The sequence below is a fragment of the Agelaius phoeniceus genome, chromosome 29 (assembly GCF_051311805.1).
Source record: "Agelaius phoeniceus isolate bAgePho1 chromosome 29, bAgePho1.hap1, whole genome shotgun sequence".
NCBI lineage: Eukaryota > Metazoa > Chordata > Aves > Passeriformes > Icteridae > Agelaius > Agelaius phoeniceus.
In genome coordinates this window covers 5,437,240-5,453,443 of record NC_135293.1, presented here as the reverse complement: position 1 = coordinate 5,453,443, position 16,204 = coordinate 5,437,240, and the positions used below count along the sequence as shown (strand labels likewise).

Sequence of the window (16,204 nt, the reverse complement as noted above, 5' to 3'; positions counted from 1 at the left end):
GAATTAAAAGTATTTGGTCTCTTAATTAAGGATGTGAATATTATTTGCACTCTTTATTCTGATGCATTTTGATTTTACAGAGAAGAACGATGATGAAAATGTCCAAGTAAATTAAGAACATTAAGAATGAAAAAGATTTGAGTAGGATCTGGACACACTGAAGCCCTGGCTGAGACAAAGGGCAGATGTGTTGATTTTTTTAATAATTCACCTAAATGCAAACAATTCAGAATTGCATTCCTCAGCATGGCTCAGGAGGTTTGGTATGGAGTTATGGGTGACTGCTTCAGGGAAACGAGGAGCTGCCTGAGCTGACTTCCCTGGGCTACAGCTGAAGAGAACTGGGGAACAACTGAGACTGGCAGGAACCTTTGGAAATCCTCTAATAAAACCCCTGCTAGAAGCAAGGCACTTGGAACAGGTTGCTCGGGCTCATCCTGTCACCGACACTCACCAGAAAACAGTCAAATAAACATCCTTAACACCAATGTAGTGTTCAGAAGGGCATTCATTACTCATTGCAGGCCTGGATGCACAGGGGATAACTCCACCTTGTGTGCACATGATCTTCTACAAGTGTGTTGCTTATACACAGTCACCACATGCATATTTTGCTCATTACCATAAAGCTCTTCCCAATTTCCCAGGTTCAGTCCTTATTTTGGCTGTGGCTGCATCCCTAAGCCAGATGTCTTCCCCTTATCTTCCAACCATCCTTGCTGAGAAAACAGATCCTGCATACTCTGTTTCCTGCTAAAACTACACAGGCACAGTAGAAATTAGATGAACTCTTTTGGTATCAATTCTAGCCAGGTTTCAGCATCTCCAAGGACAGAAACTTCACTGTCTCCTTGGACAAACTGTTCAACCACTCTCAGTATAAAACCACAACTGACTACAAGGTATGAATTTTCTCTGGAGACCCATTACACAGAGCTGTGCTCAAAATGCTGAGCTACAGCACTGTGGACAGGAGACAGCAACACTGGAACAGCAGCACAGCTAAAAGGTGGCTGAGACTTCAGTCCAATTTTACTGAGCTGATTGGATCCCTTACAGTAGAACATTAAAAAAAAAAGGAGTAAATTCTCAACAGGGAACCACTACTCTCAGAAACATATATCATCTCAAAGCCTATTGCTTCTCTGCAAGACAGTCAATACATTGCATTTTCCAGACCACCCTCCAACCATCAGCTTCCTCCACGAACACCCAAGGCACTTCCAATTCAAGCAATTCAAATTCAAAGCAACCAAAGCAATTTTCTATGGCAAAGCACAGTGTCTTCCATAGCTCTGGAAGCAGACAGGAAGCTGCAACTGCTCAATATTCTCATCAGTAAAGTCTTGAGGCCTCGAGGGAAGGCAGAACCCTGCACAGGCTGCAATGCAGGAAGGAATCCCACAGAACCTCCTCATCAGAAATAAGGTTTTCCTCTCTTATTGTAACACCTCCCTGCTGGAACCAACCATTCAGAGCTTTAATAAAGTTGCCAAATTCTATTTGTGTTCAGATATATAAACCACAGAACAGGGATCTGTTGAGACAGGCACCTACCAACACCCACCTGGAACCTGCTGCTGCTGTCCCCTCACTGTAATCCAGTAGTGGAAACAGACACCAGACTGCAGGTACCTTTAAACACTAACTTCAATATAAATTTTACAAGTAAGATTTTTCTTTAATCATATTTTAATGCAACAGTTTCTTTACATAACACTGAGGACACATAGTGCACTATGTATTCATTCACACATACTGCAGTGAAGGTATCACTGCCCAGCTGTGGGGGGCACAGCTCCCCACACAACCACGGGAACAGGAGCAAGCCTTAAATGCATTTATTCCTCCTAACCTACCTGAATCTCTGTGCCTGGTGATGCACTGGCCCTCCAAACCGTCTAGCTGGTGAATGACACAGCTGCGACAACAGTGCCACATTTTTGTTCTGGTTAGGGTTGGCTGCAAACTTCACTGTAATGGGCTCGGAGGAACCTGGGGGTTTGTGACCATTGAAATTTGTAATTGCCTCTTCTGCTTCTGACCTTTTGTCAAACCGGATAAATGCGACCCCTCTGGACAAACCTTGTAACCAAACCAATAAAAAAACAAACAAACAAACAAACAAAAAAAATTGAAGTTCAGGATAAACTCAAAATAACTTTGAAAACAAAACCCAAAAACGTTCAGTATTTCTATGGTCACAGCTTTCAAGTTCTCTACATTTATATTTCTTTGGCAGCTGGAGGATAAAGTACAAAATTAAGAAACCAAAGACAAATTAGCGTACTCATTTCAGCTGTAACAACCACAGTGACTAAACACTTAAAAAAATATGTGGTAGAATTCCATTATACTCATCATCAACTGACATTTCCATTCACAAAAAACTCAACATTTTAAATTAAGTAAAAAAAAAAGAATTAACTCCAGATGGTTAAAAACAAACCCAAACCCCTTAGTTTCAATTACTTTATCACTAAAGAGCATCTGCAAACACAGAATTTAAACATTTTTGCAAATGTTTTCGTTTTTCCATGCTAGAAACACATTCAGCCTCAGAGATGAGGGAACAAATGTCTGACTATAATAAAGGACTTCCACCTTTTTTAATTGAGAGATCAGAATTTCACCAGAATTTCACACAGGCTATTTCCAGCTGGCACATAGATTATTTTTATTCATTAAAATCAATGAAGAATTACCTCTTGGTAGCTGTACTGAACCAATATCACAGCTGTTAAAAATTTGTGTATTTTTTTCCTAGTCCCAGTCCCTGGATGCTGTTTCCTTCTGACTGAGGTACAAGTTATGCCTTGTAAGCTCTCCTCTCCTCCCCTTGCTTCTTATCTGTGACTTGACCGTAGGCTGAAAACACGGTTTATCACAGTGAAGCTAAAAGGGCACATTTTGTTTAAATGCCATTCCAAAGGAGGTATTGTGGCCAGGACTGTAAATGTAGGACTTCATTAGCTCTGTTTCAGAAAGGGACATATCAGATACTTTGTTTTCTTCACATCCACCCAGGAACATCTTCAAAGATACAGAAGTTAATCTTATCATAAACCACAAAATCATAAACTGTTGTTGGTAATAGTTGAGGATAATTTTCTCTGTTTCACAGAAGGAAATGCAACATGTCATGACCTGGGCCTGAAGCAAACAAGGCGTGATTGCCTTTTGATAAATAACAACACCTGGGCTCACCAGAGCAGAGCTGACAGCCCTGTGTGCTCAAGTGCCACTGAGATCAGCCTCTGTGCCAGGGGAAGGGTATGGCTCCCCCTGGGAAGGCCGAGGGCAGCAGCATGACTAAGAACTCAGCAAGGCCATCTTAGAGCTCAGCTTACTGTGACTCCTCCACTTTCATGCTGCTCATCCTAGTGCTTCTCAAAGCATTCGTTTAAAACGTAAATATTTTAGAAAGTGTATTTTTAAACAGAATAATTTCCAAAAGCTGGAGTACCATCTCTGTGAGAAGGTACAGCTAATACAAATTAAAATGTGTCTTCAGTGGGAGCAGATCAAGATATGAAAGGCAGGCTTAAAGCCAAGGCATAGCCACATTCCTGGTGAGACGGCAAGGCCGGCTCTGCAGGCACTAACTGTGAGATGCAACAGAACCCACTCTTCAGTCAATGCATTATTAAGGCTATGGGAAAGCAGGTGGTGTGTTCTGAGCTGAATTACACAGCATCAGGCCTCAGCACACCCATGAAAACTATATTATTCTTGGGGAGATTTTATTTGTATCAGACTTCTGTCATTTTACAGCTCTGTCAAATCTAGATGTTCTCGAGACCCCATAGTTTTGAGACTTGCATTACTAAGTTTGCTGTGCTCCACAAGTCTTTTTCTTGCTTCTCATTACAGCTGCATCCTAGACAACCAGCTTAGGGACAGAGCCATACAGGTATCAGAGTTGGTCAAAACAATATTCTCCAGGCAGGATGGGATTTTCCTCACTCAGCCATGGAGTGTGTGCCAAGTCAGTCCCCAGATCTCACCAAGCCACCTCAGGTTTCTCTGATGCACAGTCACATTTGCAGCACCATCTGACCAAACACCTGCAAATGGTGCCTGGACCAGGAGGTGGCTCTGATGGGGACACAGCCCTGCAGATCTCAGCCTGCTCTCAGACTGAGCCCACAAGGAGCTGCTGGTGGCCCACTCCAAACTACAGCTGATTCCTCACAGAGCAGGAAAGCTGCTTCTGAACTGAAGTGTATAAATGCACATCCCAGTTATAAATGTTAAATGTGGAATTGCCAGATTTAGATTGTCTTCTATTCCAATACACCAGATGCATAATCAATGAAAAAGTGTATTTGTAAAAGCTCTCTCCAGATTAATACATGACATATGGGCTACCAGTAAAACCACAGAACAGCTGGGTGACAGGATAAGCTAGACAGTTATACTGTCTGAAATAACAGGGTAAGAACTTAAAACTCTGAAAACACACTGTAACAGAGTCAGAACTGCCATCACAAAGAAAACTTTAACTTTGGTCTCCCCTGAGCCAAGTGCCTAAGTAAGTGACTTCTCCCCTTTCTTTTCTTTTTTTTTTTTTCCTTTTTTAATACATAAAATACATTTAGAACTTTCAGGGCAGTACTAAGTGTAGGAAATTAATTCCCTTGCTGAGGAGTAACCAAAGAAGCCTGTAAGACATCTCACATGGTTTGAAATATAAGAAAATTGAGTGAGTTTCAGGCTGGTACAAAATACATTTTTGTTTTGCTTTAAATCTCTAACTATGGCCTGGAATTGACCAGTGGATAAGAGCTGCACGTGTGTAAAGTCAAAGTAAGATCAGCACTCCAGGCCCAGAAATACATTGCAGTGCCAGCAACCATCAGAACAAGAAAGTAATTTGGCAAATCAGTAGCTGATAAAAATGACAATAATCCTATTTTAATAAGGTCTGAGGTTTGGGCTGTAAGCTGAAAAAGACAGTGTGAGTCATTCTGTGTTTAAAAAAAAATCACTGAACATGGATATCCTGTCAAAATTCTATCACCAGCTGACAGCAGATGTCATGATTAGCTTGTGGAAGTCTAATTTACTGAAGTTTAGGTACTGCTAGTCTCAGAAAACACCAAATCCATGCTGTACACTCCAGTTTTCCACAGCCAAGGTCCCAGAACTCACCTGTGGTTTGATCCACAAGCACACGTGAGTTGATGATGCGCCCAAAACGGGAAAACATATCTTCTACATCCTTCTGTGTCATTGAGCGGGGCAGGCCACTGATGTATAAATTAGCATCCTTGATAACTTCAGAACTCGGGCGGGCATAGGAAACCTTGAAAAGAAAGAAAAACACATGTAGGGTATTAACAGGGAAGATCAGTTTATTGTCATGAGCCAATTTAACTAACTCCCCCATTACCAACACATGCATTTTTACTGGAATTAAAAAAAATGGAACCGAGACAGTAGGGGAAAATCAACCAAACAACAGGAGAAAGGGCATGTCCCTACATAATGCCATTCATTTTGGGCTAACCCAAGTGATAACAACTGTATTAGCATTGCTGTAAGGAGACAGCAACAGAGCAATGCCAATGCTCCCAGCAAACACTTCTGCCACACCAAGAATCCTGAGTTTTGACTCAGCCACTGGCCCTGCCACAGCTCACATCAGGAACTTGTCCTGTCAGTATATCTTCTAAAGCTTCATAAAAATATGGCATGAGTAGGGTGCAGTTTTGTGTCCTAATTTCTACTACTGGAGAAAGCTGCATAAATCACCTAAGCAGAAGTGAGTCCTACACACAGAGCACAGGCTGTTGTTTGCATGTGGACTAACAAGATTTACAATAAATATTCCAAAGCTTCCAAGATGTGCATGAGTTAAACGCCTGCCAACCATCTATAGTGGTCCCTCTACTGCTGTAAAATGGTGGGAATATAAAGAAAAGAAACCTTCAAATACTAAGCTGTTTCAAAACACTTCACTATTCTCCTCCCAGATTCATGCTTGCTGCAGCTGGGAACACACAAACTTTACCATCAGAATAAAGTTTATTACAACGCTGTTTTCACAGACAACTGAAGAGCTCCTACCTTGATAGTTTTTGACTGAAGTCTGAGGCCATTCAGTGTGTTTATTGCTCTTTCAGCATCTTTTGCAGTTACATAGTTCACGAAGCCATAGCCTAAGCTGTGTCCTAAAGGGAAGAACATTTTTTAAAATTAATCCAACAAAATTATGTTATCGCTACTAAATTGAAAGGAAATGCAAACAAGAAGTGAACTTAACATACACAATCCACACAGCAAATATTTCAGTGAGCCAAGGAGGTTTCCCAAGGCTGGCACACATCATGAGTAATTCAGAGGTCTTTTATTTCCACTCTGGACATCCCACTGCCTTCACAGACAGCAGGCACTGGACAGAGCATCCTTTAACAGGAAGAAATTTAGGGCTAAAACACCAACTCTGACCAGTCTTGCAAACTTCATGGGTGTGGAACAAAGGCAGTGACTTAACCAAGTTCATCAGTACAAAGTCTTGTGGATAGAGAGCAGAAAGTGAGAAAATGTCAACGGATGAGCTGTCAGGTATGAAATGAAGACCCTCGTAATTTCTTTGGCTATTCCAACCTCCACCCCTGGGGACAAGAGGGAAAAAGAAGTTTCCAATCCATCATTAATACAGCTAACAAGCAGCCAGTTTCCCAAACACAGCATCATAGTGAAGAGTGAAAAATTATCTTTAAAGCAGACAATCCATGTACTGTTACCTTAATTAAGGTTACTCTTAAAGGAATAATTTGATATTAATAATAAAAATCCTTAAAATATTTAAGAAAAAGGATATTTATTTGGATACTTGTGTGTTTTGCTTCTACCTCCAATCTCCACACTTGCTACTATCAATTATAACATTACATACTAAGATCATTTTGAGTTGCAATTTCCTAACAATTACAGGTTCTTATCAGTGTAGGCCTAAAAATAACTAAAATACTTTCAAGACTGTCTCAGAACAATAAAAAAGCTGCAATTCGACCCAAGACATACCTCTTTTAGCCAGCTTCTCCTTGTCTCTGTCAGATCTGTGGGATTTTCTAAAGAAAAATTGCAAGCATGCATAGGAAAATGTGCTATTTTTCTCTAACAATATGCTACTTTGGAGTTATTAAGTTCTATTGTGAGGCTTAAGGACACTGGAAGACAAAGCTAATTGTTATGGTAAAGAATTCTGTGCAGAAAGCGCCCTTTTTAATCACACTGCTTGGCTCTGCAATGGTCTTAGCTGACAAGGAAGTTTCCATATGCTTTTCTGACATTTCAGAACACCAAAAACAGACACGGGTGTCCAGTGATGATATCATGGCACAAATGTCAGAGGAAATGAAGAAAAAGGCTGCAAGAGAACTGTAGATTAACTTCAGATACAGAAAAAAAGGATGCCCAGTCTGCTGAGACATTGAGATTGCAAGTGTAAAATCCACAGGGGAATGGAAGGAGGGCCCAAATAACCCTCAGTGTTTTCATGCCAACAGACTGACTGCAGAGCTGCACCAGCTCCTGGCACGGCCTCTGCCTTTGGCTGCTTCCTTGTGAAACCTAATCCAGCAGTAACTCAGCTGAACCCACACAATGTCAGAGCCTGCTGTCTAATACACCCTTTGTATAAACACTCACAGGTAATTTCTGCCGTCTGCTAAAACTCTTAGAGAAGCCAGATCCCCTGTGTTCAAGCCTCACACAGAAACAACATCCTGTTCCCTTAGAGACTGGCAGAGTTAAAGCAGCTCCAAATCAGCCTCTCGTGACACCAGACACAGAACACAGCTAACAGCAAACTGCTCTGTGCCAGCCAAGTAGGATTTAACTCCATCCTCTGGAGACCTACAGACAACATCTGCAAAATTCTGATCAATGTTTCTAACATGTACCCACAGCATGGTTGTTCTGATTCCTTTGTAACATTTCTTTTGTTTCATTATGGTCAGTCATTGACATCAAATACAGTTGGTTCCCACCCACTTACCTACTGAGATTATTTACCTGTGATCCAGAAAATGAGTAATTGAGCAATTAGAAAAATGTTGAGCACCTGCATCCTACCTTATTTCTCCAGACTAAGAAATCAAAAGTAAGCTTAAGAGGGAAAAGATACCAGGTGGAGAGTTGGCAATGACTTTTGCAAGGATTGGAAGGATCCAACATCTCTCACAGCTCTGAAGGCTCAGAACAACAGCTGCTATATGGATATTTTCAGTCTGTCCCAAAAGTCACATAAACATGAATATTCCAGCAAACTACTGAACAGAACCAGGTCCTAATAAAAATTATGGAAATGGGCCTTTAAAGACCAGGGAAACATACCCCAAACAAGAATAATCACTCTAAGTTTGACTCACAGTGAGCCCTGGAGGGCCCTCACTGCCTGGATGGATGCTGCACTGGGGAGGACTGGGGGACTATTTTCCTGACAGGTGAAGAAGAGAATGATTCCACTTATAAATTTATTATGTTGTCTTCAGTACACTGAGTATCCTTCCCTTGCAACAAGTTCCCAGAGAACACGGCAGGCACAGAATTGTAGATCATGGCATGGTCTGGGTTTGAAAGGACCTTAGAGACCATTTCATTCCATTCTCTGCCCCTGGCAGGGACACCTTCCACTATTGCAGGTTGCTCCCAGCCCTGTCCAGCCTGGCCTTGGGCACTGCCAGGGATGCAGGGGCAGCCCCAGCTGCTCTGGGCACCCTGGGCCAGGGCCTGCCCACCCTCACAGGGAACAATTCCTGATTGCCAAGATCCCATCCAGCCCTGCCCTCTGGCACTGGCAGCCATTGCCTGGCTCCTGTCCCTCCAGGCCTTGTCCCCAGTCCCTCTGCAGCTCTCCTGGAGCCCCTTCAGGCCCTGCCAGGGGCTCTCAGGTGTCCCTGGAGCCTTCTCTTGTCCAGGTGAGCAGCCCCAGCTGTGCCAGGCTGGCTCCAGAGCAGAGGGGCTCCAGCCCTTGCAGCATCTCCGTGGCTCCTCTGGTCTCACTCCAACAGGTCCATGCCTTTCTTCTGCTGGTGTCTCCAGGGCTGGAGACAGCTCTGCAGGTGGGGTCTCACCAGAGTGGAGCAGAGGGGCAGAATCCCCCCCCTCCCCTGCTGCCCACACTCCTTTGTTTCCTTCCAAAGCATCACACAAGTTATGTGTTTATGCACGGTTTGAGATCAGTGACTAAGGAATTTTAAGTTACTTATATACAGGATAAAACCAGACCTGAGTTGCAACACTCATGGACACCCAGGAGTAAAAAGGCACCTCATGACCTGGGCCCAGTCCCTGGAATCAGAAACTGTGCCCTAACACACACACACACACACAAGCCCACACTAAAAGCAGTCTGCCAGGCACTCTGAAAGCACATTCTACAGCATCCAGCCAAGGCTTTCCTTTTACAAACTCAGGTGTACATATTCTGTGTCCACTTGTTCCTGTACAAGTCCCACCCTGGACCTCACACACGTCCTTCCAAGTGTCTGTCCCCAAAGTGCCATCACACAGTAACTGTATCATTTTTTACTGTTTTTGTCTGGCCTTCTTTACTGTTTCTGTCAGAGCAAAATGCTGCATCTTTTCCACTTCCAGTTTTATACAGGTTCCTCAGTGACTATTCCTTATCCAACAATTTGAATGTCCTGGGAAGTGAGGGGGCAGGGACGTAACACAGTTTACCCAAACAGACACTGACTAAAAAAAGAAGGCTCTGAAAGTGGCAGGATCACAGAGGTTCATTCTCATATTCCCTCTAGGCATTGGACAGTAAGTTTGTACTGAACCCCAATATTACAGTTCTATTAGCTTTTACCTGACAATAGCTAAGGAACTATCACTTACCTGTATTTCTCTACAATACTCTAGAATGCAGACCATCCCTTTTAATCTCTATTTACCACCTTTGAACTACAGTAGTATAACATGACCTTATAGTCCTTAAGTGCTAGAAAAACCCAATCCATTCAAAACTGAGAACATATGTTAACTTATCCTGCTCTAAAATACCCAATAGCATCAGCCTCAGCCATCTCCTCCCACTCAGTGCCCTGTGTTCATCTCTACACAGGCTGGGCCAACACACACCAGTGCTGTCCTGTCTGTCCTGCAGGAGACATGTCCACCTCCAGGAATGCTCTTTGCTTCATCATTTTACTCCAAAACAGTACAATCTACCTATGTGCTAAGGATGACAGGAAATATATAAGGAATTGGCATTTACACAATATTATGACTGCTGTCAAGTGTTTACCCCAGGCAAGGAGAGAAGTTATTTTGCTTTCTCCTAATGTTCCCCACCTGCTATAGAAACCTGCAGCACAAAAGAAATTGGTGCTGTAACAGTTTTCAAAATATTTTAGTGGATAGTTTAAAAGTTTGCATGTACATAAATATAAATTTACTCAAGCTAGAAAGCTAAAAAAGAGCAACAAGTAGGTCCTTATCTGCACAAATAATTAACAAAGTAACTACAAAACCTAGTTTTAAGCAAAATACTACACTCCTTCAGCAGAAAGAATCAAGTTTTGTTTCCATGATAAAAGACCCATTCAGGAGAGAGGGCACTGCTTTTCTTTCCGTGCATCACTTGGGTTTCTGTCCATGTCCCTGCTTCCTTTCCCAGCTCCTGAGAAACACAGCTTCAGTCACCAGCTTCTTCCTTATTCCCAGCCCAGTGCTGACAACTCCAGCTTCACTGAGGAGTCTGATACACACCAGAGCACTTCACTGAGAGCAGCCAACTCAGATCCTCCCCCTCCTGTCCTCCACAAGAAACCCCAAAATCAAACCTGGCTCCTGTTATGTCAGTGCACCTCAGCATGATGGCAACTTAGTTTAGAACTTGTTTTCTGAACTGGGAATCAGTTTTTGGAGGACGTGAGCTGGCTTTGAGTTTTTGTTTGGCTTTACAAACCGTGCCAGGAGTGATAACCAGAGAGCCTAAATAGGTGTGAATGCATCGAGAAGTACCACAAAAATACCAGGCATCGGCAGAATTCAAAGCAGTGGCTGTAGGATAAAACAGAATAAAGTGCTCTGATGTGCCTTGTGTGGGCTCCTTTAGCACAGTTACACTGTTGTACAACCAGGGCTCCACCATCACATCAGCCCACAACCATCCTGCACCAAACTTCCCCACGAGGGCTATGACAGGGTTCGAGAAGTGCAGCAAGGCAGGACTGGCAGAGCAGGTGACCAAGAGACTGCACCCTGACTGCTGAGCGAGTCCCAGCACACATACAGCATCCTCTGTTTCCTAACAGCCAGGAAAACACACAGATGTGGGAGCAGAGCAGCCTGGCTGAGCAGGGAGCCATGGCAGAGCTCCAAGGGAAACAGAGAGCACAGGAGATAGGAGGAGTAACAGCTACAACAGGAGGAAACACTGTCCACTGTGTCTGAGGAATGGCAGAGCTCAAATGCAGTTCAGACTTGAAAAGAATGGAAAGAAACAAAAGAATATCAAGGGTAACAAGAAAATATTCTATTGCTGTCCCAGCAGCACAAGGCTGGAAGTATGACAGCAGATTTAATATGTGATCTGAGCAGAGGGGCTCTATTATTTGCTTTCTGTAGATGCTTTCTGTGCCTCACCTCACCAGCAGAGTCTAACAGGCTCTTCACTTTGGAAAGAGCTCCCAGAGAAAGGCCAGTGGATGAACACTGAGCCAGGGACTGACTGGTTGAGTGAACTGGTCCCAGTCAAACCCATGGGGGAATGAAATGGGCTCTATGTAAGGGTGATGAGGCACCAGACTCATGTCCCTGCCAAAACTGCTTCATCTTTGAATGATCAAGAAATTGGAAGAAGGAAGGCAAGCACCACATCCATCTTCAAAAGGAGATAAAAACACCCCCCACCCCTCCCCCAGTTGTATGCCTGGAGCTGGTGGAGTTTGCAGGGTCTCTGCTGGGACCTGCAGCTCACCTCGTGATCCACGCTGTGGAGGAGGTGGTGGGAACGTGCTCTCACCGAGACTGGAGATCCCACCAGGCTGGGAGGGACCTGGCACAGACTGAAGGGTCAGGCTGCCAAGAGGACAGGCCAAGAGCACCTCATGGAATGCAGCAAGGACAGATGCAGAGCCCTGATCATGGGGAGAAAGACACCCTGGCAACAGCAGACTGGACACTCAGTGGCTGGAGACTGTTCTAGGGAAAACGAGCTGGGGATCAGGGTATGGAGCATGAGCCAGCAGTGCCCCAAGGGAGAGGGGTAACAGCATCCTGTACAGCCACAAGACAGAAACACCTGGCTCTGGAGACAAGGACCTGCTATTTGGTACATCCTTAGCAGGTTTTGTTTTCATACTGCAAGGTGCCCTTATATCAAAAAGAAAGCAGCCTCATGAAGGATTTTTGTCAAAACATATTTCTGTATTTGCACACAAACATATGAAGTATTTAATGACCAATTTTCAAAACTAACAATTAAAGGCATGATTTTCCATTCCATGTCTATGTTGATCAAATTCTAACATCACAACATAGACAGTAATAAGCAGAATAACATTCGTAGTATGTTTTTAAAATACAGGAAATTATGGAATTATTGAATAGTTTGGGTTGGAAGGAACCTTAGAGACCATTTCATTCCACCCCTTGCCATGGCAGGGACACCTTCCACTACTGCAGGTTACCCAAGCCCTGTCCAGCCTGGCCTTGGGCACTGCCAGGGATGCAGGGGCAGCCCCAGCTGCTCTGGGCACCCTGTGCCAGGGCCTGCCCACCCTGCCAGGGAACAATTCCTGATTGCCAAGATCCCATCCAGCCCTGCCCTCTGGCACTGGCAGCCATTGCCTGGCTCCTGTCCCTCCAGGCCTTGTCCCCAGTCCCTCTGCAGCTCTCCTGGAGCCCCTTCAGGCCCTGCCAGGGGCTCTCAGGTGTCCCTGGAGCCTTCTCTTGTCCAGGTGAGCACCCCCAGCTGTGCCAGGCTGGCTCCAGAGCAGAGGGGCTCCAGCCTTGCACTCAATCCTTCATTAATGGTATAGATTATGCATCTCAGCTACTCTGGAAACACATGAAGCTGTAGCTAAAACCCATAGTTTGAACCAAAAATTTTCTCTTATCCAGTCCCCTAGCCCACAGTTCAGGGATGTCCTCTCATCTGTCCCACCACTGAGCAGCTGCTGTCTCTGACACAACCATTTGTGCTGTGGTGACCACAGTGGGTTGCAGAAAACACACTACTGGAGACAACTGAGTACAGAGGCTTCAGTGCAGGTACTGAAGCAGTTAAAAATAAATTTCACTTTTACTTTGCCTACCAAAAATATTCCGCCAAATGGAAGGAAATATTTTTTTTTTTACCCAAAGAATTTGTTGAAGCAACAATTAATTATTCTGAAATTCTTTCATCTGCTTCATCTCCAGTTAAGTCATAAATGCTGCCCAAAACGATCATTTAGTACCATTTTTGCTACTTTTAATGAAGGGATGGGACTATTTTCTGGCTAAGAACAATTTATTGCTCAGATGAACATCAATCTCAGAGGCCGTGAGATTTTAGAGGAGCAAGCAGTCGGCCATAGCTCAAAGTAGTCACAAGTTCTTTGTTACAAGACAATATATAACTTTTTAAACCAATAGACAGTTGCCACAGGGTTTATTTTTGCTTTTCTAAGCTATCACCTTTACCTACTTCTGCTGCACTGTGGATACTTTTATCCAATGGGCTGTTATCACACATTTGCACATATGCTTCTATTATAACTTCTAAACTCTTAGCTTACTCTATACAAACACACCCCTACATTATAAACCCTTCACTATCTTATCCAGTAGTTTCTCACTTACTTAAGGCATACTCTTACTTACAGCTATAGAAACATAAGTTTATGATTTTTCTGCTTAATGTTTTTGTATTCTATTTTTACATCAATCCCAGCTTCTCCCAAGGCTGCAGATCAAATCTTTCAGTGTCTGTGGAAGTTTCTGTTTTTCCAATTCCCACGATTTAGTCCCTGAAACACCAAGACAGCACCAGAAACCTCACAGAGTCCTGTCTGTGTCAGGCTGGGGGCAAAGAGCCCAGGGCTGTGCCTAACCTCGAGAGCCCTGGGGAGCACTGTGCTCCTGCAGGGCTGGGTCAGTCACACCAACACCTCAGGGGCAATTACTGCACCTGCTCCACCTACACAGAGTACAGAGCTGAAAGTTTAGGCTTATATTTCAGCATTTCCACGATGTTTCACCCTTTCCTGTTATTCTGTGCAGCAGCTCAGGATCTTCCTTCTATAGGACCTGAACCCAGCTTTGTGGCAGTTCCTGTGACTGAGACCCAGACTGCACACTAAGCCAATTCCCTCTTCTGCTCAAGACTTCAAAGCAGCACATCTTACTGAACAGACACTTGATGGCAACAGAAAGGAACTAGCAAGGAAACAAAGAAAATATCTAGTTATATTGATAATGACTTTCCAATCCAAAATGTGTCCCCACTGCTTCCCCTGGCTTTAGGACATAATCTCTGTTTCGGTTCACGGCTCAACAATGAAGAGACTCATTTATAGAAGTTTAAGGGCAAAAGCACATTTAGCTGGTCTGGAAAGCCTGACCTTCAAAACAACTCAGAAAAACATTACAAATTACAAATAAAGCTTCCTCTCCTTCTTACATAAAATCAGTGATATTTGCCTTGAAACAAAGATGAATACAAACAACTCAGACACCTCTTTGGGAAAAAGTCAACAGCTACAAAGCTACTTGACTAAAGTTTGTTGTCAGCCCCGGTTCAGAGAGCTCACAGGGATCTCACCATCTCCACAATACTACAAAAATTCAACCATAAGAGTAACAGCTTTAAATCCTGAAAAGGGTCGGGCCTTTCTAGTAATTAATTTTATTTCACAAAGCCTCTCTGCATAATTATCATTTCTATATGTTCTTTTTTTATTTTTTTCCTTTCTCTCAGTTCCAGAACATTTCTCTATTGAGATTTAATTTCAGTTGCTCCAGGGCTCCTTTTCCAGATGAACTGCCAGCATCCAAGATTCTGTGAAGTGAAAAGAAAACAGAAAACACCAGGCCCAAAACTGTATAGAAATATCACAGGCTTTTTTTTTTGGAGGGAGTCTGGGAGGAAAATGCCTGCCCACTTACTGCAAGACCTCATCTCTTTAAAACAGAACCAAATTTGTTCACCTGTTGTTGGAACAAAAAAATCTGACTGTTCAAGATGCTGAGGACTCAAAAATTCACTTCTTCCTTCTCTTGAGGAAGAAACTTCAACTTTCAAATAACAACACTTCTTTAGCTACAAACATTACAGTACAAAAGCCTCAGCAAGTGCTCAGTCACCCCAATGACAGGCTGAGCTGAACCCAACTTTTACACTGCAGAAATGCAGCTGCCCCATTGGAAGAGAATCAAAGTATTCTAAGATGTAGAAAAATAACTCCCACTAAAAGCATGCTGAAAATTATTAGAACACAACCAAAGATGTTGCTACATAGCTCATTTGCATGGCTTCATAAGGGAAAAAAAAAAAACAAAAAAACAAAGGAAGCAGAGCCATGGAATGATCTATACAGCTCTCTTGGCCTTTTTGACTTGTATGGTAAGGAAGGTTGTATTTAACCCTCTCAGTGTATCCAGACAGAGTGGAAGGACAACCATGACCCCAAAACTGCAGGGAGTCACTGCCTGTTGTGCCAGCCCTGCCTCAAAGCTTCCAGAGAACACTCTCAGGGTCCCCCCTGAGTGGGAGCACCACCCCCCAGAGACCAGGCACTGTTCCCAGTCTGGCATCACTGCACACACCCAGTGTGCACACAGCGTGTGCAGTCAGAACCATCAGCCAGCTCACTGACCAACATTTCTAACAGAACCCTTGATGTCAAACCTTGGGGTACTTCACTACAGGCTCCCCTCCAGCTGCTGCTGAACCCCAAACCCAAGGACTGGTTTTCAAAGGCCCTTCACCTGGTGACACAGGTCCTCCTCACTGAGAACACATCTGCCCAGCCTGAGTGAGAGGCCCCAGGCACTCCCTGCACAGCTCCACCATCCTTTTCAGCAAAGGCAGCTTTTCTTTTGCCAAGGCCTCTGCTGTTCCAGGAATAGGTGCTGCCATGACTACTGGAGACCACAGAACATCATCACCAGCCCCGAGTGCACACAGGCTAAACACAGCAGAGTGCCCAGTCCCTGCTCACAGAGCTCCAGAAGCTCTACCCTAGGCCAGACT

The 16,204-nt window shown here is 43.8% G+C and overlaps 1 protein-coding gene across 6 annotated transcripts in view; it reads right to left on the bottom strand.

Annotated features, from left to right (window-relative positions):
- ELAVL1 (ELAV like RNA binding protein 1) overlaps positions 1-16,204 on the bottom strand; it is a 64,023-nt gene that overhangs the window by 30,115 nt on the left and 17,704 nt on the right. For all 6 annotated transcript variants that reach the window (XR_013185536.1, XR_013185533.1, XR_013185535.1 and 3 more), the window contains exons 3-5: positions 6,073-6,176; positions 5,155-5,308; positions 1,860-2,085 (exon numbers count right to left, since the gene is read on the bottom strand). Coding sequence is in view for 3 of the 6 variants with exons in the window: in XM_054649973.2 (XP_054505948.1) it covers positions 1,860-2,085; positions 5,155-5,308; positions 6,073-6,176 (484 nt within the window). In the remaining 3 variants the exon portion in view is untranslated. The remainder of the gene's footprint in view (positions 1-1,859; positions 2,086-5,154; positions 5,309-6,072; positions 6,177-16,204) is intronic.